This window comes from Notamacropus eugenii, chromosome 1, assembly GCF_028372415.1.
Source record: "Notamacropus eugenii isolate mMacEug1 chromosome 1, mMacEug1.pri_v2, whole genome shotgun sequence".
Lineage (NCBI taxonomy): Eukaryota > Metazoa > Chordata > Mammalia > Diprotodontia > Macropodidae > Notamacropus > Notamacropus eugenii.
In genome coordinates, this window is record NC_092872.1 from 629,023,186 (window position 1) to 629,048,731 (window position 25,546).

General features: G+C 37.4%; 1 protein-coding gene across 1 annotated transcript in view; it reads right to left on the reverse strand.

The window, feature by feature from the left end:
* Nucleotides 1-5,354: 5,354 nt before the first annotated feature.
* Nucleotides 5,355-25,546, reverse strand: part of LOC140520859 (transcription factor E2F6-like) — a 37,161-nt gene continuing 16,969 nt past the window's right edge. The window contains exons 5-7 of the mRNA XM_072635229.1: nt 15,567-15,681; nt 13,220-13,367; nt 5,355-6,037 (exon numbers count right to left, since the gene is read on the reverse strand). Coding sequence (XP_072491330.1) covers nt 13,257-13,367; nt 15,567-15,681 — 226 coding nt within the window. The 3' untranslated portion in view covers nt 5,355-6,037; nt 13,220-13,256. The remainder of the gene's footprint in view (nt 6,038-13,219; nt 13,368-15,566; nt 15,682-25,546) is intronic.

A 25,546-nucleotide genomic window follows, 5' to 3' on the forward strand; every position in this document is an offset into this window, starting at 1 on the left:
TCACATACCTTTCTCCCATTTATTATAAACTGACAACATTACACCACAATTAGTACTGTTTATTACCTTAATCACCCACTGAGGTGGATACAACTATCCTGGCTTTTATGACACTGTTCTCTTTTATTTCTCCTCCTACATTTTTGACTCCTCCTTAAGAATCTTTTTTGCTGAATCTTCATCTATTTTCCCTTCTCTAAGCATGGTATTCCATGGGCACTCCATTTCCATGGATTCAACTATTGTCTCTACAAAGATGACTTCCAAATCTACACAGCCATACCTAATCTCTCACTATTACATCAGTCTCGTGTTGCCAGTAACCTATCGAACATCCCCCTCCTGGATGTCTAGTTAACAACCTAAACCCAATATGTCCAAAACAGAATTTAACCCCTCCAAAAAACCTGCCCCTCCTCAAACTTACCTAATTAAGTGCAGTCCCAGTTACACAGATTTATAACCTTTTTTCCTTGTCTTCCTTAACTGGAGTGGTTTGCTATTTCCTTCTCCAATTCATTTTACAAATGAGGAACTGAGGCAAATAAGATTAAATGACTTGTCCAGACAGAGTCACACAGGTATACAGACAGGTCTAAGGCAGGATTTGAACTCATAAAGATGACTTTTCCTGATCCCAAGCCCCAGTGCACTGTCCACTGTGCCACTTAGCTCCCTATACCTCTCAGGGCTTATTCTACCTTGTCACCTAATACTATTATCTCCATAACATCTCTCTTTTCTCACAGAGACACCACCCTTATGACCTCTAACTTTGACTAGTATTATAGCCTCCTGTTGGTCTGTTTGCTGCAAGTCTCTCCTCAGATTGTCAATCAATTCTTCATCCAGATGCCAAAATGATCTTTCTAAGGTGTAGGTCTGACCATGTTAGTTTCCTATTCAAAGACAGAGGCTCTTTAGTGCTTCTAAGGGCCCCCCCCAAAAAACCCAACCCAACTCTAATGCTTTTTCTACATGATCACCTTTCAAATACTTCAAGACAACTATTTTCTCCTGTCTTCTATTTTCCAGGCTTTCCCTGTAGCGAACAGTTCATTTAACTGATATCTATACCTCATGAACTTAAGGATCATCTTGGTTGCTTGTATTTAGACATTTTCCAATTTATCTATATCCTTATTAAACTATGGTGTCCCAAAGTAAATAAGACACTCCAGATGTAGTCTGCAAACATCAGAGCACATTAAGGCTATCATCTCCCTATTCCTGGAAGCTATGCCTATCTCAATGTAGTGCAATGTCATATTATCTTTTTTCAGTTGCTACATCACACTGTTGATTCATTACTAAGCTTGCAGTCCACCAAAATCCCTAGATCATTTTCAGACAAAATACTATCTAACTATGTCCCCCTTATCCTGTACTTGTGAAGTTGTTTTTGGAGCTCAAAATGTAAGACTTTACATTTATCCCTAATAGATTTCTTCTAAAATTAAACCTGATGTTCTATAGTCAGTCAAGATCTTTTTGGATTCTGATTCTGTTATGCAGAATAACTCTCCTTCCCAGCTTTGAAGAGCATGACAACTATTCCTTTACCCAAGTCACTGATATCAATGTTAAACAGCACTAAACCAAATACAGGTCACTACCCTGGAAACCTCTGCTGAGTACACATTGAATCATTAATATTTATTTTAGTCATTCATTCAACCACTTCTGAATACATCTATTTGCATTACTGTCTAGTTTGCATTTCTCCATCTTCTCTTAAGACTAGTATGAGATATTTTATCAAGAGTTTGCTAAACTCTCAGTAAATTACAGAGGGAAGGTACTATAATTAAGAAGGGTTTGGATAGGGTTCTTGTAGAAGATGGAATTTTAGCTGGGACTTGAAGAAAGCCAGGGAAGCTAGGAGAGAGAGAGAGAGAGAGAGAGAGAGAGAGAGAGAGAGAGAGGGAGGGAGGGAGGGAGGGAGGGAGGGAGGGAGGGAGGGAGGGAGAGAGAGAGAGAGAGAGAGAGAGAGAGAGCATTCTAGGCATGGGGGACAGCCAAAGAAAATATTCTCCTGTTAATGGATTACCTAGTTTTGAGATCTACTAGAAAAAAATTTTTAAAAAATTGTTACAATTACATAATTAGTTTTTCTAGTGTTTCCTTTACTGTTAAACCCATTCCTTTTACGATGAGTTTTATGTAGTTAAATGTTTAATCCTTTACACGTATTGATATTGTAGCTGATATGACAAGTATGGATTTTGCATCCTTAAAATGTTGGTACCTCACTAAAAAATGTTCATTTACTTTTCAGCAGACCTAGACTGATTGTTTTATTGTGAGATCCTTAAGAACGGCAGATCCATAAAATAAAGTTTTCCTGGGGTCCTAGAAACTTCAAGCAATCAATTCGAAGTGCCCAATCCACTTTTTTTTTTTTTTGAGCCTCATTCTTGTTTTGGCTTTACTAATCTCTTTTTCTTTAGTTTTTAACTGGGCATATCTGTCCTTTTACTGAGTGAGTTTTGAATTCTGAAGAGCCCTGAGGAGGGAGATGTAGGCAGCCATGAGCTGCTCTGGGGACCTGACTCCTGTGTGAATGGAAAGACTCCCACAGGGGGCTACATTTGCAACATGCTTCTTCTTCAATTTGCCTCTCAGTCTTTCTTGCTTCAAAGCTCAGTTTCCATCACACCTCTCCCTTCCTTGATCTCTCCCAATTGGGGGGTGGTGTGTGTGTGTGTGTGTGTGTGTGTGTGTGTGTGTGTGTGTGTGTGTGTGTGTGTGTGTGTATAGTGTTTGCGTGTTCTCTCCATCCTCAAATTGTTATAATTTACTTGCATACAATGTTATATGACCCACATTAAAATGTAAGTATCCCAACAACAGGACTTACATTTTTGTTTGGTTGGTTTTCTGCAATCCACTTCCTCACACCTAACATTTGTTGAACTGGCAGAACTCATTAAAGTTAGCACTTCACCAGCATGACCTTTTAAGAAACTTCAATCACTTCCATTCTGTCAAGTTTAATCAAAGGAGGCTTTTGTGTCCCATTTGGCATTTTATTTTCCCTACCCCCAGCTTTGTTCATAGTAGATGATTAATAATGTATGTTAAATTGCAATTGGATCTCTTTAATTCAAATTTTAAAGTTAGAAGCCAAGAATAAATTCCAGATTACATGCTCTACCTTATTTTGACTAAGTTCTCCTTTCATTCTGACCTTTGCAAAAGTTAATATCTTATTTTTCCTTTTTCATTTTTATTTAATATTTTATTTTTCCCAGTTACATGTAAAAACAAATTTTAACATTTGTTTTTAAAACTTTTGAGCTTCAAATTCTCTCCCTTCTTCCCTTCCCAAACACCCCCCCGCATCCAGAAGGCAAACAATTTAGTATAGGTTATACATGTGTAGTCATACAAAACATATCCATAATAGAAATGGTGTGAAAGAAAACAGACAAAAATACTCAAGAAAGATACAGTAAAAAATATGTTTCAGTCTGGGAATGGATAGCATTTTTCATCACAGGTCCTTCAGAGTTGTCTTGGATTGTTGTATTGCTGGTAAGTCATTCATAGCCGATCATCTTACAATATTGCTTTGTACACAGTACATTTTATTTTGCATCAGCCCATTTTCAGGTTTTTCTGAGAGCATCCTGCTCATCATTTCTTAAAGTACAATAGTATTCCATCATAATCACATCCCACAATTTGTTCAGCCATTCCCAACTGATGGGCATCTCCTTAATTTCTAATTTTTTACCCCCAGGAAAGAATTGGTATAAATGTTTTTGTAGGGCAGGTTCAAAGTTAATTTTTAAAAAAAAAATATTATAAATTGATAGAAATCATTTTACTTTCAAATCTTAGTAACATTTCAGTTTAATATTTTTACTATAAACTATAAGAAAAAAAACACTATACAATAGCACCAGTGATCATAAGGGACACAAATCAAAAATATCACTAACAAGATACTGCAGATGGAACCAGACTGTGTAACAAAATGGATACAAATTAATCATTTTTAGGGATAAAACACGACATGTCAGAGTAGAACAAAACCTTGCATTTAGAATTAGGAGACCTGAGTTCAAATTCTGTTCCAAATTAGCTATTTGACTAATGTCTGATTTTTAAGAGCTTCAGTCTCCTCATCTGTAAAACGGGGATAACAATACTGTATACCAAATACTTGTTAGGAAAACATGCTGTAAAGTCTTAAGGGCTATAAAATGTTAACTACTTTCATCATTACTACATCATACATGGTTTTTGCAGTAGTCCATCATATCAAAGCCCAGGATTCGAGGTAGAGAAAAAATGCTATTACAAAAAAGCTGAGTTCATTTATGGTAAAGAACTAATGGGACAAAGTCCATTTCCAGCCGTGTTAATTTTATTCCTTGTATATAAGACACTCAAAACCTGTCCAGTTCCCCATCTGATTGTGCAATCTCCTACTTCATCCTGAACTCTAGTCTTGGCGCTATGATTCAATTTGGCTGTTAACCCTGAAGTTCTCATTTCACTATTTTTAATACTTGCCCAACAAAGAGAGACACAGAGACAGAGAGGAACAGAGACTGACAGAGAGATAGACAGATAGAGCGACAGAGATAGAGAGAGAGAAAGAGAGAGCACTTTAAGGTATACCATGCCTTGGAGAAGGAAATTCTGCCCTGATGCCCCTGCAGTCCTGACTGGTGAGGGCTTCATTTAGCTCTCTAAATCTAAGAGGACTTACTCAACTTGTCACTTGGAGCAGAGACTATGGCCTGAAGGACTTAACTGTTTCACCAATAGAATTCTTACTCTGGCATCCTGTTATCTCAGATATTCTTGAAAGCAGGAATTGTTTCATTCTTTGTATTTATATCCCCAGCACCGAGAATACCTCCTGGCACACAGACAGCACTTAATAAGTGTTTTTTGAGTGAATGATATCTCAGAGGGCTCCAGCCATGTTTCATTATACGTCTTGACCATCTTCTCCTCAGCCACTTTGCTACATGTACTGTCTACTACCATACCATTCACCTTCTTTCCCCCTTTCCAGTTCTAGAACCATAATCAAATCAATACTGTCATTGCCCACTATCAAGAATGTGTCAATCCACTTCCCAATGGTTTTACTTATGATCCCAGTAACTTTAAAGTCAAATCACCCCTCCCTGGCCACTACTTCCCCTTGTGCATTAGCTTACTAGAATTATAAGCTCCTCAAGTGCAAAGACTATCTTCACTTTTGTACTGTAAGCTCCGTGTTTAACATATACTAAATGTTTAATAAATGGTTTTTCATTCATACATTAAAATATGTTAAGTACAGTATTAACAAATTTGAAATGCTTTGGAAATTGAATGCAACATAGAAATCATTTTTCATATTTACATTTTATTTTTTTGCTGTACAAAACAAAAATTTTGTGAATATTTCACATTTTATGTTATTTAAACATTATACAAATACATACAGAGGTACCTGCTATCACTCTTCTTGTACATACCCTTATTTAAACAGCTGCATACAAATAAATCAATTATGTAAGGCATCATTTCCACTAGGGTGTTTTACATATTCTTCACAGTAAAGACTCCAGTAAAAGAAGTTCACAAAAACCAATTTCTTGAACTTCAGATTTATGCTTATGCTTTAGAGGTAATTACAAATCTATTTTCTGAAAGATATTGTTTTTATTAATTTATTTTGGTAGGAAAAATGCTGCTAAATTACTAAACTGCTTCACTGCTAAATTGGATTTTCACAAATATCTACAAACTGAACTATTTTCCACAAGAAAAAAATCAATAGGTTTATGATGGTGCATACAAAACACTTAAGATATATCTTGGCCTTAACATTGATATCAGCTAGGCAAAGGAATCCACAATGAGCAAATTACTGCTCTGAATTTGAAACTGGAAATGCGAATTTAACCATCTCTTGTGTTCAAACAACCTGGCCAAGTGAATCCATTCAAATGTTCCTGGAGTTTACCTGTTCCAGACTGTTCAAGTGCTTTCCTGCTTGACTCCAACAGCTACAGAAGATTTCCTTCTGGAAAACAAGGAGCACAACAATCACTGAAGAGCAAAATGGATTATTTTTCTAAATGAAGAGCAGAAGGTGATGAGAAGGAAGGACAAAGGGGGAAGAAGTTTCATTTCTGAAAAATGCAAATTATTTGGAGATCCTTTATTAAAAAAACTAAATTTTGGGGGCCAGACAGCAAGAACCCTTTAGCGATGCTGTTGGGGATGGAAGCTCAATTCCACGTGGACAGTCTCGGGCGGGTAAAGGTGGGAACTTCTAAATCTTACAGTTCTCATGAGGCCCCCCATGAAACACCAGGGAATCGAGGAGTGAGACTGAGCTATCTCGTGGATTTCCGCCTCTTCCCGTGAGAAACGTGACGGGAGGAGCATCCCCGCCCTTGAGACTGTCCCGGATCTGGGCACACCTATTGTAATCTAACAGGAATGGTATTCAGGTGCAAACTACACAGCCAGAGAGCTTAATTAGGGTCAGGAAAGCCTGAAGGCGCTCTTAGCGCGGAGGGGCCCTGACAGGACAGAAGGCTCCGTTTTTCCTCTCTCCTCTCTCCCCTCCCCCTCTCTCCCCACTTACACTTCTGCTTCCAGTCTCTTACTGTAAGATCTTTGCCTCCTTGGGAGATTTCTCTCTCCCTCCTAAGGAAGAGCTCCCCCTGCACATGTAACCAGGACCCTGAATAAAGCCTAATCCTTGTTCGACTCCGGAAAGTCTCTTCTCTCATACGTTTATCTGGTTTGGCCAACCGAAGACCTGGGACAGGTAAGGTAAGACTCGGGTAGCCCTCAGGCCTCTAGGCCTGGCACGATGCTATTTAAGTTTTACAATTGAATACAATCAATGATGAACTTTCAAAATGTTGTTCAGTCATGTCTGACTCTTTCTGATTGCACCTGGGGTCTTCTTGGCAAAAGATGCTGGAGTGGTTTACCATTTCCTTCTCCAGCTCATTTTATAGATGAGGACACTGAGGCAAACAAGGCTAAATGACTTGCCCAGGGTGATGAAGTTAGTATGTGTCTGAGGTTGGCTTTGAATTTAGGTCTTCCTGACTTCAAGCCTAACACTCTATCCACTGTACAACTTAGCTGCTCCCTTAAAAATATTAATAATGGCTTTATAAATTCATCATGGCAGAACATTTTGAGAGCGTTAGCTAAAAAGTAACCAAAAGGAAATTCCCAATTCAGTTTATAACTGAAATAGAAAAAGAAAATCTCTGAAATCAAGATCTAGAAATCTACAAAGTATACTTTACTTTTGTTTATACTGGTGCATACAATGAATATAGAACAAATTCCAATTTCAAGTTTTCACTGATGAGTTAAATCAGTGTTTCTTAATTGTCAGATTGTGGTAAATTTTACCACTTTGCAAAAATGGCTAATACCAAAAAGTTCTTAAAACTTATGAGGTTAAAAATAAATTTTTCTAACAAATAAAAAATCATAAGAGACAAAATAGATGTATTTGCTTATCTAAAAATTGATAACGTTGGAACAATAAATCAATCTCTTCTTCTATAGGGGAAACAACACACACAAGTAAATATAAAGTATACGCAACATAAATAAAACATAATTTCAGGGATGGCACTAACAGCTGGAGGATCAGGAAAGACCTCATGGAGGAGGTGGCAAACTGTTATTTGTCCAGAGCAAAAAGGAAAGAGATTAGGAAAGAAAAATTTTGACAATAACTATTTCTGATAAAATTCTACATACTGTAGATATTATTGAAATGAAAAACAATCCCACCTGTACAAGGAGTTTCCTAATAATAATAATGATAAATGTCATTTTTTTGCTCTATGATTTACAAAGTACATAAGTCACATTACCTGATTTAATCCTGACAGTCCTGTGAGATGTACCAGATATCACTTACTGTTTTTACAGATAAAGAAACTAAGACCCAGGAAGGTTAAGTGATTTGCCCCAGCTTGCCCAGCTAGTAAATGCAAGAGGAAATACTGGACCCCAGTCTCATGACTCCTAAAGCTGAGTGTTCTTTCTTCCATGCCAAGCCTTTCCCAGAAGCATTACTGGTAATAACAACAAGCTGGAAACAATCCATATGTGTAATGATTGGGGAATGGCCAAAGAAATATTATTATGCCTGAGAAACTACATATATTAATGCAAAGAAATTCTGATGAATGAAAAATTTATTAAGCATTACTACATGCCAAGCTAAGTGTTATGGTTACAAATGCAAAGTGAAGATTTCTATCCTCATGGAAATTCTAAAAGGAGGAGACCAAACTTACAGGGAACTGGAAGCCAGAGAGTGGTACTCTGGTTTGGAAAGTTACAGGAAGTGAAGCAACTGAGCAAGCAGATTGACACAGCTCTTCTAGTAGCAATGGTAATATTGGTTTGATTATGATTCCAGAAATGGAAAGTGTGTTTGGGAGAAGGAGGCCTGTACCAGTAATTTCAGTAAAGAAACTTCCTATACTTAGAAGTTCATAAACTGAGTTTCATGAACTTGTTTGACTGTTTGAATATTTAAATAAATATTAAAATAAAATATTTTGAAAGTTGTATTTCATCACAACTGGTTTTCTTTGTAATGATAGATTTTTGGTTTGTCTTTTTAATTTTATGCCTTTAAAAATTTTCTGAAGAGGTCTATAGGCCTTACTAGTTTGCCAAAGGGGTCTATGACACACCAAAGGTTAAGGACTCCTGTCTCAGAGGATTCTTGGAGGGCACTGAAAGGTTAATAATAATCAAACATCCAGTATGTGTCAGACACAGGTTTTCCTGACTCCAAGACTATCACTCCAAGTCACTATGCTAGACTATCATTCTCAATTGTGATTCTGAATGTTTGTTTGCTGGTTATTAAATTTATGCAGAAAGAGAGCTCCCACTTGTAAAGAGTTCCCACTTGTGATGGAGCTCATGTGTAATAAGAGTCCTGAAGATATTAATTGACTTCATTTGGGGGATGTTAAACAAGCAGTCTCCTTCTTGTGGACCTATACTGTCTGAGTAATTCAGTGACTTTATCTTCCAAATAGGAGACTATGTAGGAATTATACAAAAGATACTCTTCTTTCTCTAAAAAGCATGAAATATCAGAAACAAGGTAAACAAAAACACACACCCCTTTTCTTAAAAAGATCTAATTCCTAAACTCCTGATCTTAGGAATTCTTGAACTTGGGATATCTGTGCAACAACTCCCAAAGCTGGCTAGACACCATGGTCACAGTGCCCAGGGAATTAGAAATTTACCCTTCTCCCCACAGGAATTAGAGCCGACAAACAGTCTTCATGAACTACTCTTTCAGAGTGAATATGAACATATCTATCTTGGTCATGTGCTTCTGCAGGAAGTCTATCACCACACCAGATATTACCATGTCTTGAGTTGAGAAAATCCACTATCAGTTAGCTCTCCAGTTCCTGACATGCTAAAAAAAAAAAAAGGTAATAGAAAGGCAGAAAATATCCAAGAACTTGTGGGAGAGGGTGTCCCTTCTCAGGTCAATTGGGCAAGCACACAAAGACCACCATGTGATTCTGTCTCAATTCACCATTAACTGTTTCTAGGGGAAGGGAACCATACATGGGTTCAGATTACCCTCAAGAACATATCTCTCCTCTATTATAAAGCTGGTCTGTTTTCTGAAGATGAGAAAGAAGTCCAAAAGAGCAAGAAAGAGACAAAGGGTTGACATGGGCTTAAAAATGACTATTTAAAATTACTATGGGAGAATGTGGTTCCTCTAACAAGTATCCATCCCCCTGAATCTCAGCCAATTATCTTCAACTCCTTGTGTCCTATGAGCAAGATCACCAAGACAAGTTCATGACCCTCCTCCCTCCTTACATTTACTTGAATATACTTTCTAGGTGGATGGGATGACAGTTATTTAGTGGTAGAATTAATATCTCTCTGTCTTGTATTCATTCCACAATACCATGTTTTTCAGAATATAATGTTGCTTTCATTCATTTTATCTCTGGAATCAATAAAAACAAAAAGTGTGTGTGTGTGTGTGTGTGTGTGTGTGTGTGTGTGTGTGTGTGTGTATGTAAGTTAACATTCCTTCTTTATTTGTAAGGTTATAAATATATAAATGTAGGTTTCTAAATATATAAATTTATATAACTATAAAGTCAAGGGGGGTAGAGCCAAGATGGCAGAGTAGAAAGATGCACATATACTAGCTCTACCCCAACAGCCCATAAAATACCTGTAAAGAAAGACTCTCAACAAATTCTAGAGCAGCAGAAGCCATAGATCAACAGAGTGGGGGAGATTTCCAGCCCAGGGTGACCTAGAAGGCCGAAGGGAAATGTCTGTCACACCAGAGGCAGCACGAAGCCCAGCCCAGCCTTGGCCACGGCTCTGGAAGGAGGACGCGACCAGGCCACGAGGGCAGAATCCCCAGTCGCAGTAGCAGTGGTTCACAGATCCCTCAACCCACAGGCACCAAAGATCAGTGACAGGGTTTTTTCAGCTGGTTAAGAAGGGAGAAGGGCCTTCCTATAGCTCCAGCCTCAGGCTGTGGCAGCAGCCACATCAGGCAGGAGGCAGCAGCTTCCACAGCAGGCCGTACAGTAGCCCACATCCACTGTTGGATCATAAAACCCCTGGGGGCACTGAGAAGCTGATTCTTACCTCAGCCCTGTGTACAGGCCCTGCCCCCATCTAATACTCCTGAGGGATTTGAGCAGCTGATCTTTATCTCACACTGAATGGCGGCCCTGCCCCGTAGCTTATCTGAATCTCAGCCCCCAATGCTGTCTTGGCAGAACTGGAGGCAAGGTGGTTGTGAAGAGGAAACTCTATTACTCAGATTCTGGGCACAAAAATTTCTGCTTGCTCTCAGACCAGTGTACACACTTGATTGTACCACCTTGGAGGAACTGAGATCTTACAGACCCCCAGAGTATACCCTACTCTTGACAAAGGACCCAAAAGTCAAGTAACTGGTTGGGAAAATGCCCAAAAAAAAGGGGGAAAAAGTAAGACTACAGAAGGTTACTTTCCTGGTGAATGGATATCTTCTCCCATCCTTTTGGATGAGGAAGAACAATGCTTACCATCAGGGAAAGACATAAAAGTCAAGGCTTCTGTATCCCAAACATCCAAAATAAATATTCAATGGACTCAGGTCATGGAAGAGCTCAAAAAGGATTTTGTAAATCAAGTAAGAGAGGTGGAGGAAAAATTGGGAAGAAAAATGAGAGAGATGCAAGAAAAGCATGAAAAGCGGGTCAACAACTTGCTAAAGGATACCCAAAAAAATGCTGAAGAAAATAACACCTTTAAAAATAGGCTAACTCAATTGGCAAAAGAGGTTCAAAAAGCCAGTGAGGAGAAGAAGGCTTTAAAAAGCAGAATTAGCCAAATGGAAAAGGAGGATCAAAAACTCACTGAAGAAAACAGTTCTTTAAAAATTAGAATGGAACAGTTGGAGGCTAATGACTTTATGAGAAACCAAAAAATCACAAAACAAAACCAAAAGAATGAAAAAATGGAAGATAATGTGAAATATCTCATTGGAAAAACAACTGACCTGGAAAATAGATCCAGGAGAGACAATTTAAAAATTATGGGACTACCTGAAAGCCATGATCAAGAAAAGAGCCTAGACATCATCTTTCATGAAATTATCAAGGAAAACTGCCCTGAGATTCTAGAACCAGAAGGCAAAATAAATATTGAAAGAATCCACTGATCACCTCCTGAAAGAGATCCAAAAAGAGAAACTCCTAGGAACATTGTAGCCAAATTCCAGAGTTCCCAGGTCAAGGAGAAAATATTGCAAGCAGCTAGAAAGAAAGAATTTGAGTAGTGTGGAAATACAATCAGGATAACACAAGATCTAGCAGCTTCTACATTAAGGGATTGAAGGGCATGGAATACAACATTCCAGAAGTCAAAGGAACTAGGACTAAAACCAAGAATCACCTACCCAGCAAAACTGAGTATAATACTTCAGGGGAAAAAATGGTCATTCAATGAAACAGAGGACTTTCAAGCATTCTTGATGAAAAGACCAGAGCTGAAAAGAAAATTTGACTTTCTAACACAAGAATGAAGAGAAGCAGGAAAAGGTAAACAGCAAAGAGAAGTCATAAGGGACTTAATAAAGTTGAACTGTTTACATTCCTACATGGAAAGAAAATATTTGTAACTCTTGAAACTATTCAGTATCTGGGTACTGGGTGGGATTACACACACACACATGCACACATGCACACACACACACACACAGAGCACAGAGTGAGTTGAATAGGATGGGATCATATCTAAAAAAATGGAATTAAGCGGTGAGAGAGGAATACAATGGGAGGAGAAAGGGAGAAATGGAATGGGGCAAATTATCTCTCATAAAAGAGGCAAGTAAAAGACTTTTCAGTGGAGGGAAAAAGGGGGGAGGTGAGAGAGAAAACATGAAGCTTACTCTCATCACATTTGACTCAAGAGGAATAAAATGTACACTCATTTTGGTATGAAAACCTATCTTACAATACAGGAAAGTGGGGGAGAAGGGGATAAGCTGGGTGGGAGGGGGATGATGGAAGGGAGGGCAGTGGGAGGAGGGAGCAATTAGAAGTCAACACTCTTGGGGAGAGACAGGATCAAAAGAGAGAATAGAAGCAATGGGGGGCAGGATAGGATGGAGGGAAATATAGTTAGTCTTACACAACACGACTATTATGGAAGTCATTTGCAAAACTACACAGATATGGCCTATATTGAATTGCTTGCCTTCCCAAAGGGAATGGGTAGGGAGGGAGGGATGAAGAGAAGTTGGAACTCAAAGTTTTTGGAACAACTGTTGAGTACTGTTCTTGCATACAACTAGGAAATATGAAATACAGGTAATGAGGTATAGAAATTTATCTTGCCCTATAGGACAAAAGAGAAGATGGGGATAAGGGAAGGGAGGGATGTTAGAAGGAAAAGCAGATTGGTGAGAGGGGTAATTAGAATGCTTGGTGTTTAGGGGTGGGGGGAAGGGAGAAATTGGGAGAAAATTTGGAACTCAAAATTTGGTGGAAATGAATATTGAAAATGTAAATAAATAAATTTAAAAAATAAAAATTAAAAACAAATAAATAAATAAATGTAAAGTCAACAACCTTGGAATATTTTGAACCTAAATGGTGTGAAAAGTTACTTGTTCCTTCCTAATCACACCAATATTTCTTCTATTTACCTTTATTGATGAGTACTGTACACGTGTTTTCAGAAAATTAAGGTTCCATGTCTTCATACAAGTTGTCAGCTGTATCATCTTGCTTCATTTCACACAAATACACATCAATGGGTCCTTTCGTGCTTCTAATATGGACTGTTATAGAGTTCTATCAAAAGATACATAAAATATAAGCATGGATGAGATTTCCATTAGCCATATTTATTTCATTCACTAAGACAAATGATCTTTGCAGGAAATCTTCACAAGTGTTTTTATTTTAGTTTTTTCCATTGTATTAGACATTCAATTTCATGAGAAAAATTGAATGTAGGTTGAAAAATAAATGGCTCTTTCATATACAAAAACAGCAAGGTTAGTATATCAGTCAAGGCATATGAGACAGAAGGATAGATATTCATGTTGAAAGGAGTTGGAGTCAGTCTAACTATGTAAAAGTTAACTTACCCTGACTAACTTTCAGGTGATCAGCAGAACTGATAAATACACTATACAAACATACATACATAAATGTACAATAAATACATTTTATCATTAGCACTGACAAGTGTAGCTAAATTTTATGAATATAAGAAATTAAAATGGAGTTGAAAACAACAATCCTGTCTCCTTCATGAAGTTGTGAAGTATTCACAAACCATAAAGTATTATACAATTATGAAAGCTGATAATTATAACATGAAACAATATAACAGTATTCTTGTTTTAGAAATGGCAACACACTATGCAACTATGTTATTATTAAAATAGGGAGGATAAGACCTGCCCTGTTTATCTCCTCTGTGAATAAAGTGCTTTTCAAACATGAAAGTACTAAATAAATATGAGTTATGATAATTATTACATAAGATAATTGATTTGCTAATACTGTTACTTTGAAAACCAAAAGGCACTACTTAAAACATAAGGTGATACTATTATTATAATGAGTATGGCCAGGCATGTCGGCAAATGCCTGTTAATGCCTGCTATTTAGGGAGCCTGAGGCTGACAGATTGCTTGAAATTGGGAATTATGAGGTACAGTAAGGCTAGAGTTAATTGGGTGTCTGACTAAATTTGGTACCAATAAGGCAGGCCCCTGAGCGTAGCTCAGGTCAAAAAGAAAAAGTCAAAGCTTCCATGTTAGTCTGCAATGGGATCAAGTCCTTGAGTGGCCACTATATTTCCAGACTGGGTAAGATAAAACAAAAACAAAAATTAAATTTAATTAATTCAAATTAATGTATTAATTATATTAACATTTAATTAAAATTAAATGAATATGACATCACCTACTTCATAAGGTAGTTGTAAATAAAATGCTTTTCTTAAGGAGGAAAGTGCTTTAAAGTGCTAAAAGAAATCAGAGGTAGGATTTTATGACATCATAAAATGCTATGAGAGGTAGCAAGGAGCAAGTCCTGGGAAGAGAAGGACTCAAGTGCCACCTCAGACACACACTGGATGTATGAACAAAGGCAGAAGATTTAATCACCCTGTGCCCAAGGCTGACCTCTGACTCTAAATTGTGAGAAGATGCTGATCTGTACTTGGCAGAGAAAGTTCCTTACAAAAGGAAACCAGAGGTCTAGTAAAAAATAAAATACAATGAAATGGTACAATCTTCAGGTGATGAAGGCACTTTGGGTCATTCATCTGGACAGGCCACCTCTCTAACGTGCTTCAAAGACTCATGATTTCACTCGTGTGCTATACTTTCTCTTCTTACCTTTATGAATCAATAGAAAGTCTCCACTGCTGTGGCTAGAGAGTTAATCATCCTGTGACCAGTCTTCCAGTGACGAATTAATCCACATTTAGTAAGGTTGATTTTCACATGACAGAGGTGTACTTCATCCCATCCCTGAACCTACAGCTGAAAGCTTGATAAGACCTCCAGGGCTTGTATATATGTCATCTGAGAATCTAGGATCACCTCTACCTCATAATAGAGAATCAGAGAAGAATACCTTTCTTTCACTCAGTTTGAAAATTTTAAAACAAACAAGAGGAAAAGACCAATTCGTAACCTGGCTGCATCATGTTATGACCCTATGGAATGAATGCTTTCTGGGGAAATGAGAAAACAGCATAATGATCAATACTCAAAGAAAGCCTGAAAAAATGAACTGATGATTCATCTCCCCTAGGTTCAGATTTTTTATGTTACAGTACTTTAAAAATGAGTTTAGTTTGCTTAGTTGGTGGGCAGATGTAGACATTCAGTTACGGTGTTCTATAAACATTGCTTAAATGAAAGATGACAGTGCCAGAAATCCCTTTACACTAGAGATTGTGCTAAGATTTCTCTTTTATGCTAATATTTTTAACAGTAAAGAAATAAACAAATATAAATGAATACCTACTTCTTTGGGAGGAGGAACATTCAATTTGGTTTCTTCGGGAGCTTTGACTGCAATAACAATCTGCTCGTGGAAGGCCTGAAGGTTATAGATATCTTCACAGGTCACATAAGCTAGCATACATTCTTAGTCAAGGATTCTCTAAATTCAGAAGATAAACATTTCATGGTTCACAGTACTTTTAAATTTATATGAACTAAACAGACTTGACTATGAAATTACTCAGTTAAGCCATTAATCAAGAGCAGGCTTTTTAAAAGATATTACAAGTTGTTCCATTTTTAATTGCTTACTCCAGCTACAGATGTTCTACGTTTTCATTAATTTTATTTAATCTAAATTTTGGTACTAGTTAACTAAAAATGTTAAAATAAGTAAAGAAAAGGAAAAGTACTTCTACGGTATGCTAAATATTGAGATAGAAGAAAAATACAGTACTTCTTTCTATCAGGCAATCAAAATATCTTATACACTTTAAACTCCACAAATGATTTCATGCTGCTTGGGAAAAGGGTCAGATGTTTACAGATACTTACCTCCTATTTTATTTTCTCAATCAAGGTGGATGTGTCTTTGGAATAAAAGAGTAGGACATGATTAAAAGTGAACAGAAACTTAAATTAGTAAGGGGATGGAGAGCGGTAGTCAGTCTAAAGGTGTATAAAGGTTTTTTAGTTATGATGAAAGATAAGTTGAGCACTTACAGGGAGCCACTGACTCAAAAAAAAAAAAATCAACAGTCAAATAAACAAAAAAGAAACCCTGAAGAGAAAGAAATACTGAAAATAAAAATTAACCACAATAGAAAATGAATAAGGAGATGAATGCAAACAAAAAAAGGGCTACTAAGGACACAGTAACTTCAGGATTACTGACATATCAGAAAAATTCAAAAAAAAAACCAAAGAACTCAAGCAGAAACAGAGGATTCTGGGAAATCTTCAAAGAAAGCCTTCAAGAAAAAAAAACAAGCTTACATAAAACAGAAAACAATCTAGAAGAGAACAGAAACAGGACGGCAAAGATGAAGATTCTAAAATTCAATCCTCTTAGATCCCTTATAGTTTAACTCCAGCACTATAATGACAAAGAAAAAATACTGGTCAATAAAGAAAACATCAACCAATGTGAATTAATCCGTATTGCCATTTCCCAAGGAAGTAAAGGGAATATCTAAGAAATCAGAAGACAATATACAAAACTAAGACGCACGAACCTAGAATCACCTACCCTAGAAAACTCAGTACTGGATATGTAGGGTGAGGGGAAATGAAGAGCTGAGGTGGACTCCAGAGTCGTCGACCTGGATAAGTAGAAAGATGGTGGTGCCTGGATCAAATATAACGAAGTTAGGAAGAGGGCTGGGAAAAGACAGTGAGTTATGTTCTGGACATTTTGAATTTTAGATGTCTGTGGGATATCCAATCTGAAATAGCTAAGGAACATTTTGGAAAATGGAACTGGGAATACAGAGAGAGATTGGGTTTGGATGTTTAGTTCTAGGAGTCATTTGCACAAAGATCATTAAACCCATAGGAGCTGATGAGGTTACTGAGAAAGTGCCGAGAGAGAAGATAAGAACCAGAACAGAATATTGGGAAATACACAGTTGGGAGTGTGTGATATGGATAACGAGCCAACAAAAGACACTGGCAGGAGAACCAGGAGACTATTGCATTACAAAAACCCAGAGAGAAGACAGTATCCAGAAGAAGGTGGTCAACAGTATCAAATACAGCAGAGAGGTCAAGAAGCTGAAGGCCTAAGGAAAGGCTATCAGATTTGTCAATTAAGACATTACTTGAGTGATGAGGTCAGAAGACAGATTGCAAAGGATTGAGGAATGAATAAGAGAAGTGGGGACAACTGAGTAGATAAGATTTTTCTAGGAATTTGGCCAAGAAAGGGAAGAGAAATATGAGATGATTGTTTGAGGGAATGGCAAGGTCTAGTGAAGCTTGTTATGGACAGGGGAAATTCAAGCATGTATGAAGGCAAGTTGATATTTAGAGAATGAAAGAGTGGGGATTGCAATTTACTGGAGAAAATGGGACAGGGATGGGATCAAAGGCACATATACAGGAGCCAGTCTTGGCAAGAAGGGCCACCTCACTATCAGAAACTAGGGGAAAAGAAGAGAGAAAGGAATGATGTCACAGGGTTTTGAGATGTAAAGATAGAGGGTGACAGCAAATCAAATCATCCTACCTTACCTAAAACAAGTGATGAGATGCTATGTTCTGAGCGAAGAAAAAAAATCCCTATTGTCCACTAAGTTGAACAAGGCCTGGGTACCTTCCTTGGTGATACAGGTGTAACAGGAATTCTGTTCTAAGTGGATGAGACTATGGGCGCTGAATAAAACCATCAGGTTAGCTGGAGGGTTTGCACATCTAATAGTAGTGAGGAGAGAAAGCTGCTCCCAAGTAGGAATTGTTTGAGGGGGAAGAGGTGAGAAAAACTTTGTCTTGTGAGCTTTTGAAGATATAGAGAATTTTGATCTTCCTAACTTCTAATTAGCTCTAGAACAGAATTCTTAGCATGACTGATAGCAATGTCTGCATTGAGAGTCAAGGAAGATCAATGATTCCAATGAAAATTCTACTGGTGGCTGAGTTACTGCTTTTTTCAGGTATATTCTGTAAGCTCAACCTTTTCCCTGGACTTCATATATAATAGTTGGTTAGTATGTCATACACTTTGGGGACAACGCTTTGCACCTCAGTATACTGCCTTAGTAAATACCCCTCTCTAAAAGTTAATTAAGTCTAAGTGATATTAGTTGATCATCAAGGTGGGAAGCATCCTGGGGGAGACTTGTGAGCTATGGCATTAAAAATATACCCTTCAACCACTCAGGACTATGCTTAGAATCTGAGTGAATAGGTAGTCAACAAGTTCTGGGAACCAAACCTGTAAGTGCACATTGGGGCTGGGAGAGAGTACACGCTATAAAGATAAAGAGAACTTGAGAAAAGGACACTCGTCGCATTGTGAGCTTCTTGAATGTAGAGATTGTCTGTTTTTAATTTGTATTTGCATTCCCAGCACTTAGCACAGGGCCTGGCATATAGAAGGTGCTTAATAAATGTTTACTGACTAACTGACTCATGCCAAATGGCCTTATTCTTTTTCTTAGTAAAACTGACTTAAGGCCCTTGGCTGTGAGAAGGTGAGAGAGATGGATATGAGGTTTGAGATAAGAAGTTTGGAAACGCTTTGGTGGAGAGTAAGATAGGATATAAACTATGGTGGAATGAAAGGACTGCCATAACGCCACAAGTGCACAGGTGAAGCCGGATGTCTATAACTACTTTAGTCTACAATGGTTGTATGGTTTCCTCCAGTTCTATTCAGCAATTCACCTACAACTCTTAGTTATCTACAGGTATTCTGAAGTTAAGCAAGTTGTTCAGCCATAAAACTACTGTACATTAAAGCCAGAACTTTAACTCAGGTTTCCTGATCCCAAGACTCCATCCTCAATGCTGCACTGTCTAACTTAGAAAATCATGGAAGTCCAAAATTCAGTCAAGTCTTTCCAGCCTAGACTAATATTTGTCCCAGTCCAATTTCTGTATTTTGGCTCAGAGTCACTCCTAAATGATATGAGTATTATTTGGGGAATAGGACTTTTGGAGGCAGCTGTGGTGGAATGAAAATAGCACAGTATTTGGAATCAGAAGGACTGGAATGAAATTTTACTCTGCCTGTTAATACATAACGGAGTCAACTGGTCATCCTGACTTCAGTTTCATCATCTGTAAAATCAGAATCTTAAGACTCTAAGGATCCTTACAACTCAAGGTCCTTTGATTAGATTTGGTACAGAAAGTGATTATGGTCAGTGGAGCAGGTGACTGGGGTAGGAAACTAAGTGCCTGCAGGTACTGAGGGGCAAGTGAGTACAGATAGATTGTGGAAATCAAAGATATTTTAACTTCTCTGCCATTTTCCCTAAAGTCCTCATGGTACTACATGTGCCCCAAATGATGATAATAGTAAGTACTACTATTACTACTACTACTACCAATTATATATAGTATCACGTGCCAGGTTCTACAATTGTCTTATTTGATCCTCACAACAATCCTGAGAGGTAAGTGTTAGCCATTTGGCATACGTAATATAAATTGCTGATGTCTAATGCCTAATATAGAATGAAATTGAATGGTTTCATTATTACCAATTCAGTCTAGTTTCTCCAGTTCAATCCCGTGTCTCATCTAACCCTTTCCCCTTCTCCTGATTAGGGCAGGTGAAGGAAAGAAGTAAATGAGTAAAGAAGTTAATGAGACCACCTCATTATCAGAACAGCAAGAAAGGAGAGTCAAAGGAACAGGCTAGAATGCTGTTTGGGTCATCTTAGGAGAGACATAATAAAGACCTCTAAAATGAAAACTGGCAACTGTGATTGCTCAGCTGCTGTGAATAAACTTCAAAAAAATCATGGAAAAGGAAGAGGTGCCATGGGATTTCCAGAAGGACAAAATTTTTTGAACCAAATTTTTAAAAACCAGAAGCCCACAGAGTACCAAAATATAGGGTAGTAAGATTGGCCTTGATTTCTGGCAAAATTCAGAATGAATCAAGAAAAGCATGAATATTTAATAATGAACGTTTAGAAAAGGAAGCATGTGTTCAAGGATGGATCATGCTAGACCAAGTTCATTTCTTTAGCATCTAGGTTTTTAGAAAAGTATTTGAGGAAGTTTCCCATGTTCTTATAACCAGGATGGAGAGATGTGGGTTAAAGGACAGTACTGTTAGGTACATTTGGAAATGACTGAATTACTAGGCCCCAAAGTAATTATTAATATGTTATTATTAATAAATATTAATAAACTTGAAAGGAAGTTTCTAATGAAGTGTGCCAAGGATCTATCATTGGCTCTTGGCTGTTCAGCATTTTTCATGGATAAAGCCATGAAGTCATGCTTGCCAAATTGTAGATTTATGAAGAATTACACAGTCAAGATCCAAATAGATCTGAGAACATGAGTAATGAAATGAATATTAAATACCATCCTAGGTGCCATTTAAAAGGGCACAGCGGCCAAAGGAAAGGATATATTTCTGATAAACTTGCCCTGATCAGACCATGTCTAAGGTACTGAGGTATTCCAGTTCTGGGAACCACATTTTAAGTAAAGCATTGACAATCTGGTTGGTGTCCAGAGGAGCAAGGCCAGGATGATGAGAAGACTGGAGACCAATGATTGATAGAAGGAAATGGAGATGTGGAAGCTGAAGAATGGGAGACTTAGGGGGAATTGATAGCTAACTTCAATTATCTTAAGGATTATCTTGTGGAAAAGGAATGAAACCTTTTCCTATTTGGCCCTAGAAAGCAATATTAGGAACAGAGGATAGAAATTGCAATCAGGAAGATTTTGGCTCAATGTAAAGTTAAAACTCACTGAATTGTGATTAAAGATGTCCAGATGCGAAAAGGACTGCCTTGGGATGTTCTAGGTTTCCTTGAATTTGATTTTTTTTAATGGAGGCTAATCAGTTTGAAGTGCTACTAATTCTTTCTCTGCTGTTTTTTTTTTTTAAATTTACCTCATCCTTTCAATGATAATAGTCCCTGTTATTCTAATTCTGAATCACAGAATTAGGATCTCAAGGAATTGAATATACTTCAGAGGTCATTAAGGAAGGTAACCAAGCATGGATTTACTTTGTAGAGAATTCACCTTTGTATAAAACATACATTCATGTGTTTCCCTCAACAGAAAAAAATGTAAGCCCCCTGAGAATGAAAATTGTTTTCTTTTTGTCTCTGTATACTCAATACCTGGCACCGAAACTGGCACATGACAGTTATTTAATAAATGCTTGTTGAATGAATGAATGAACGAATGCTCATTTGGTTTATTTGTAATGACAAGGAACTATAATTATATATCTAATGATTAGAAAGTAAATTATGACAGATATAACATCATAAAAAGATAAATATGAATAGAAAGGAATATGGTAAGATTCATATGAAGTACTGCAAAGCAAGATTAACTCAAAGAGAACTATACATATGTTGATTAAAGCTACATTTTAAAAATGTCTTAAGAACTTCTATCAATACAATGACAAAGCAGGATTCCAAGGGGCTGACGATGAAAAACACCACTGCCTCAAAGAAAGGCAATGGACTCAAAATACTGAATGAAACATATTTGTGGGCATGGTTAAGGAGTGAATTTGTTTCACTTGAATTATGCATATTTGAGGACTTTTAAAATTTTGTTTCCCAATAAACAAGTATGTATTCCCTTACCCCTATCTTGCTTCTCGACCAAATGGAAAAAAAGGAAAAGATTGATAAAGCATATTTGTTATAAAGATTTTCTTATTTTTCTTGGTCAAGTGGGAAAGGAAAAGGAGTGTGTGTAGGAAGTTTGTTTAGAAAAACAACTCCAAAGAGCCAACACATTTTTGTTAGTTTCATGTTACTTTGTTTGGTTCCACTCTGTTAAATACTAGCGTGCTGGAGTTTGTTTGATTTTCTGGTCTAAACTTAGGATTTAATTATTACAAAGAACTTTCAGTGGGAAAAAAATCACTCTACCAAAGCAGAACAGCAGCTCTTTTAGAACTTGTGGTGTTATAGTTGTTTAAAGAGCTGAGAAGTTGAGTGACTTTCTATGGATATCCAGCCAATTTATGTCAGGAAAATCTGTAACTTATTGTGTATGTTTATCAGATTGTCTTTCTGATGATTACAAGTTACAATAAACATTTTAAAGACAAACTAATAAATAAATTCAAGGTTCTGGTCCTGGATAAATTTAATCCCTATGTAGTAAAAGAACACCACTTTCAGGAAGTTTTGAGAAATGACAGAGAACAGAAGTGGAGCGACAGTAAATAAAAACAGCACTAGATATGGAATCAGGGGAGATCTATGTTTGAAGCACAGCACAGCTATTTACTACCTTGGACTTCCATTCATTGGGACACATGATCTCTTAGGTCCCTTCAAGTTTTAAATCCTAAAGTTCTTCAAGCGGGGAAATGCTCTTCAGATTTTCAAGGGGAAAAGTGAGATTTTGCTACTTACTGCCTGGTGACTCTGATATTCAGCTCTTGGCATAGTGCCTGGCACACAGTAAACACTTAATACATGGTTATTGACAGACAATTATTAACTAACATGAATCCACCCATCGCAAAATTCTGGCTTGAATCAGGGCATGAGCACTTAGAAAACTAGCAAAAGTTCACTAATAATTTGAATCAAAGTAGTTTCACTTTTTAACTCTGTTTTTAAACAGAGTTATTGAACTGGTTTATCAGAAAAATGTCCTGTTTTAGAAAATTTATATAGATAGCTCTGTGGACAAGATGAACAAATGTGAACTAGATAATTATAACATTAGGTAAATTCATAGATGGATGATTGGCTTTAAAAATTAATAGATACTTATCAGAGGTAGTTGTCTCTGGTTACCTCAACGACCTCTTTTCAGCATTTTTATTATTGATTGTATGGAAAACATTGAGAGCATTCTTCTCAAATGTACAGATAACACAAAGTTTAGAATAGACTGGAAGCCAAAAAAATCTGAGATGTTCAAAGGCTGGACTGATCAGAAGCAAATTTAATAGGAATAAATGTAAAATAAATGTAAAAACATAAACTACTGTAAGGTTCAAAAAATAGTCCAAGTTCCAGAATAAGGAAATCTGATATGCCAACAATTAACGTAAAATATTAGACTGAAGGGCTTGAGTTCACTTCAAATTAAATACAAGTCAACAGAATAAGTGTCAAAAAAGCAAATGATATTAAAGGCTGCATAATCATAATCATAATCATCCAAATATGAGAAGTACTCTGTGCTAGTTACACCACACCTGGAATATCCCACTCAATTCTAGTGCTACAAGTAAATGTAAGGGAAGGAGCTCCTCACACTCTTCATGATGTATTCAAAAAAAACCCAGAACATAATCACAAAGTGTTAATGAAGTGTTTAGTTCTAAAAGAAATGATTCCTTTATGAAGTGTCTAATACTTCTTTCCTTGAATCAATAAGGGAACAAAATGATTAGCTTGAGCAAATAAATTACCCACACTGAGAGTTGGAACACTAATTCACTATCGGTGGAGTTGTGAGCTGATCCAACCATTCTGGAGAGCAATTTGTAGCCCAAAGGGCTAAAAAATGTGCACACCCTTTGACCCAGGAGTACCGCTTCTAGGACTGTATCCCAAAGAGATCATAAAAATGGGAAAGGGTTCCACAAGTACAAAAATATTTATAGCAGCTCTTTTTGTGGCGGACAAGAACTGGAAATCAAGGGGATGCCCCTCATTTGGGGAATGGTTGAACAAGATGTGAATGTAATGGAATACTATTGTGCTATAAGGAAGACTTCAGAGAGGCCTGGAAGGACTTACACGAACTGATGCTGAGTGAAAGGAACAGAACCAGGAGATCATTATACACAGTAACAATCCCATGGTGCAGGAAATTTTTTCTGGTAGACTTAGCCCTTCACAGCAAAGCAAGGACCTAAATCATTCCCAAAGGACTCTTGGGACAAAATGCCTTCCACATCCAGAGAAAGAACTATGGAATTGGAAAGCAGAATGAAACAGAATATTTTCTCTTGTGTTATGTTTTGTTTGGACTTTTTCTCATGGTTTCTCCCCTTCATTTTAATTCTTCCATGCAACATGACTAATGTAAAAATGTGTTTAATAAGAATGTATGTGTAGAATCCATATAAGATTGTATGCCATCTTGGGGAGAGTGTGGGGAGGGAGGGGGAGAAAATCTAAGACTTATGGAAGTGATTGCACAAAACTGAAAACAAATAAAACTTAAAAATAAATAAATAAAAGAAAACATGGGGAAAAAATTGCCCACATCTCTGATGATTTAGATGTTTAAGGCTCTGCTAGATTTTCATGGTTTGATAATGGAAAATATTTCAGCCCAAGAGCTTCCCATGGAGGAAATCCCTACCTCCCCAACCCCATTGACTAAGTGGCTTTGAAAGGGAGCTACTCAACAAGTACTGCACCTAGTAGGAAGTAGAGAGACACACTCATATCCAGAGATAAATTCCTAAGGAAGGAAATAGCTTCGAAGAGTGTGGCCCCTGGAAAAGAGAAATGAGTTAGACTATGGAGAAGAGCAGACTAAAAACTCAGCTTAGCAACCCACCTTCCCCAGCCCCCCAGCAAAGATGTTGCATCCTAACTGAATTGAATGAGGAAAAGTACCAAGAGAAAGTATCAGGGCTTCCAGGCCCTGAAGTACTAACAGTTATGAGTTACTTTTTGCTACATATGTATCCTACACACATGCCTCACCTCTACCACAGCAAAGCCCTGCCAAAATCGGGGCAGAGCAGTGGTTAACGTTCTCATTTGCCTAAATGATCATTTCATACCCTAAGTTTAAGTCCACTCTTCCCATGGATGCTGTCTATTTGTGGGAGAAGGCACCCCAGGTTTATGAGGGGAGTGCTTTGTAGATACTATTTCTATGCCACCTTAGTAAATGCTATTACTGCAAGTTATCTGTGTCTACTGGCTGAGTTTTAATGAGAAGCACACAGGTGAGCACCTGTGAGGTCTGATGCTAGGAATGCAGATCTACTGAGTTACTGCTAGAACCTAAGGTAGCCCTTGCCCTCTGGGGCCCCAACCTGTAAGACTAAATCAGGGGAATACCCCAGAGGGAGAGCTAAATTAAATTAAGAACATTTTTTTTTTTTTACAGAAAGGAGCAACAAAGAATGTAGCAAGGATACTGGGGCAGCTCTGAACCTTGTCTTGGGAAGAATAGTTAAAGAAATTGGGGATATTTGTCCCAGAAAAGAAACTCAATGGGAAGGGACTATAAATATGATAGTAATTTTCAAATATTTCAAGAGCTGTCATCTAAAAGAGGAATTAGATTTAGTTTTCATAGTTCCCAAGAGTAAAATTAGAACCCAAAGACTCTCACTTGTGGTAGAGCATA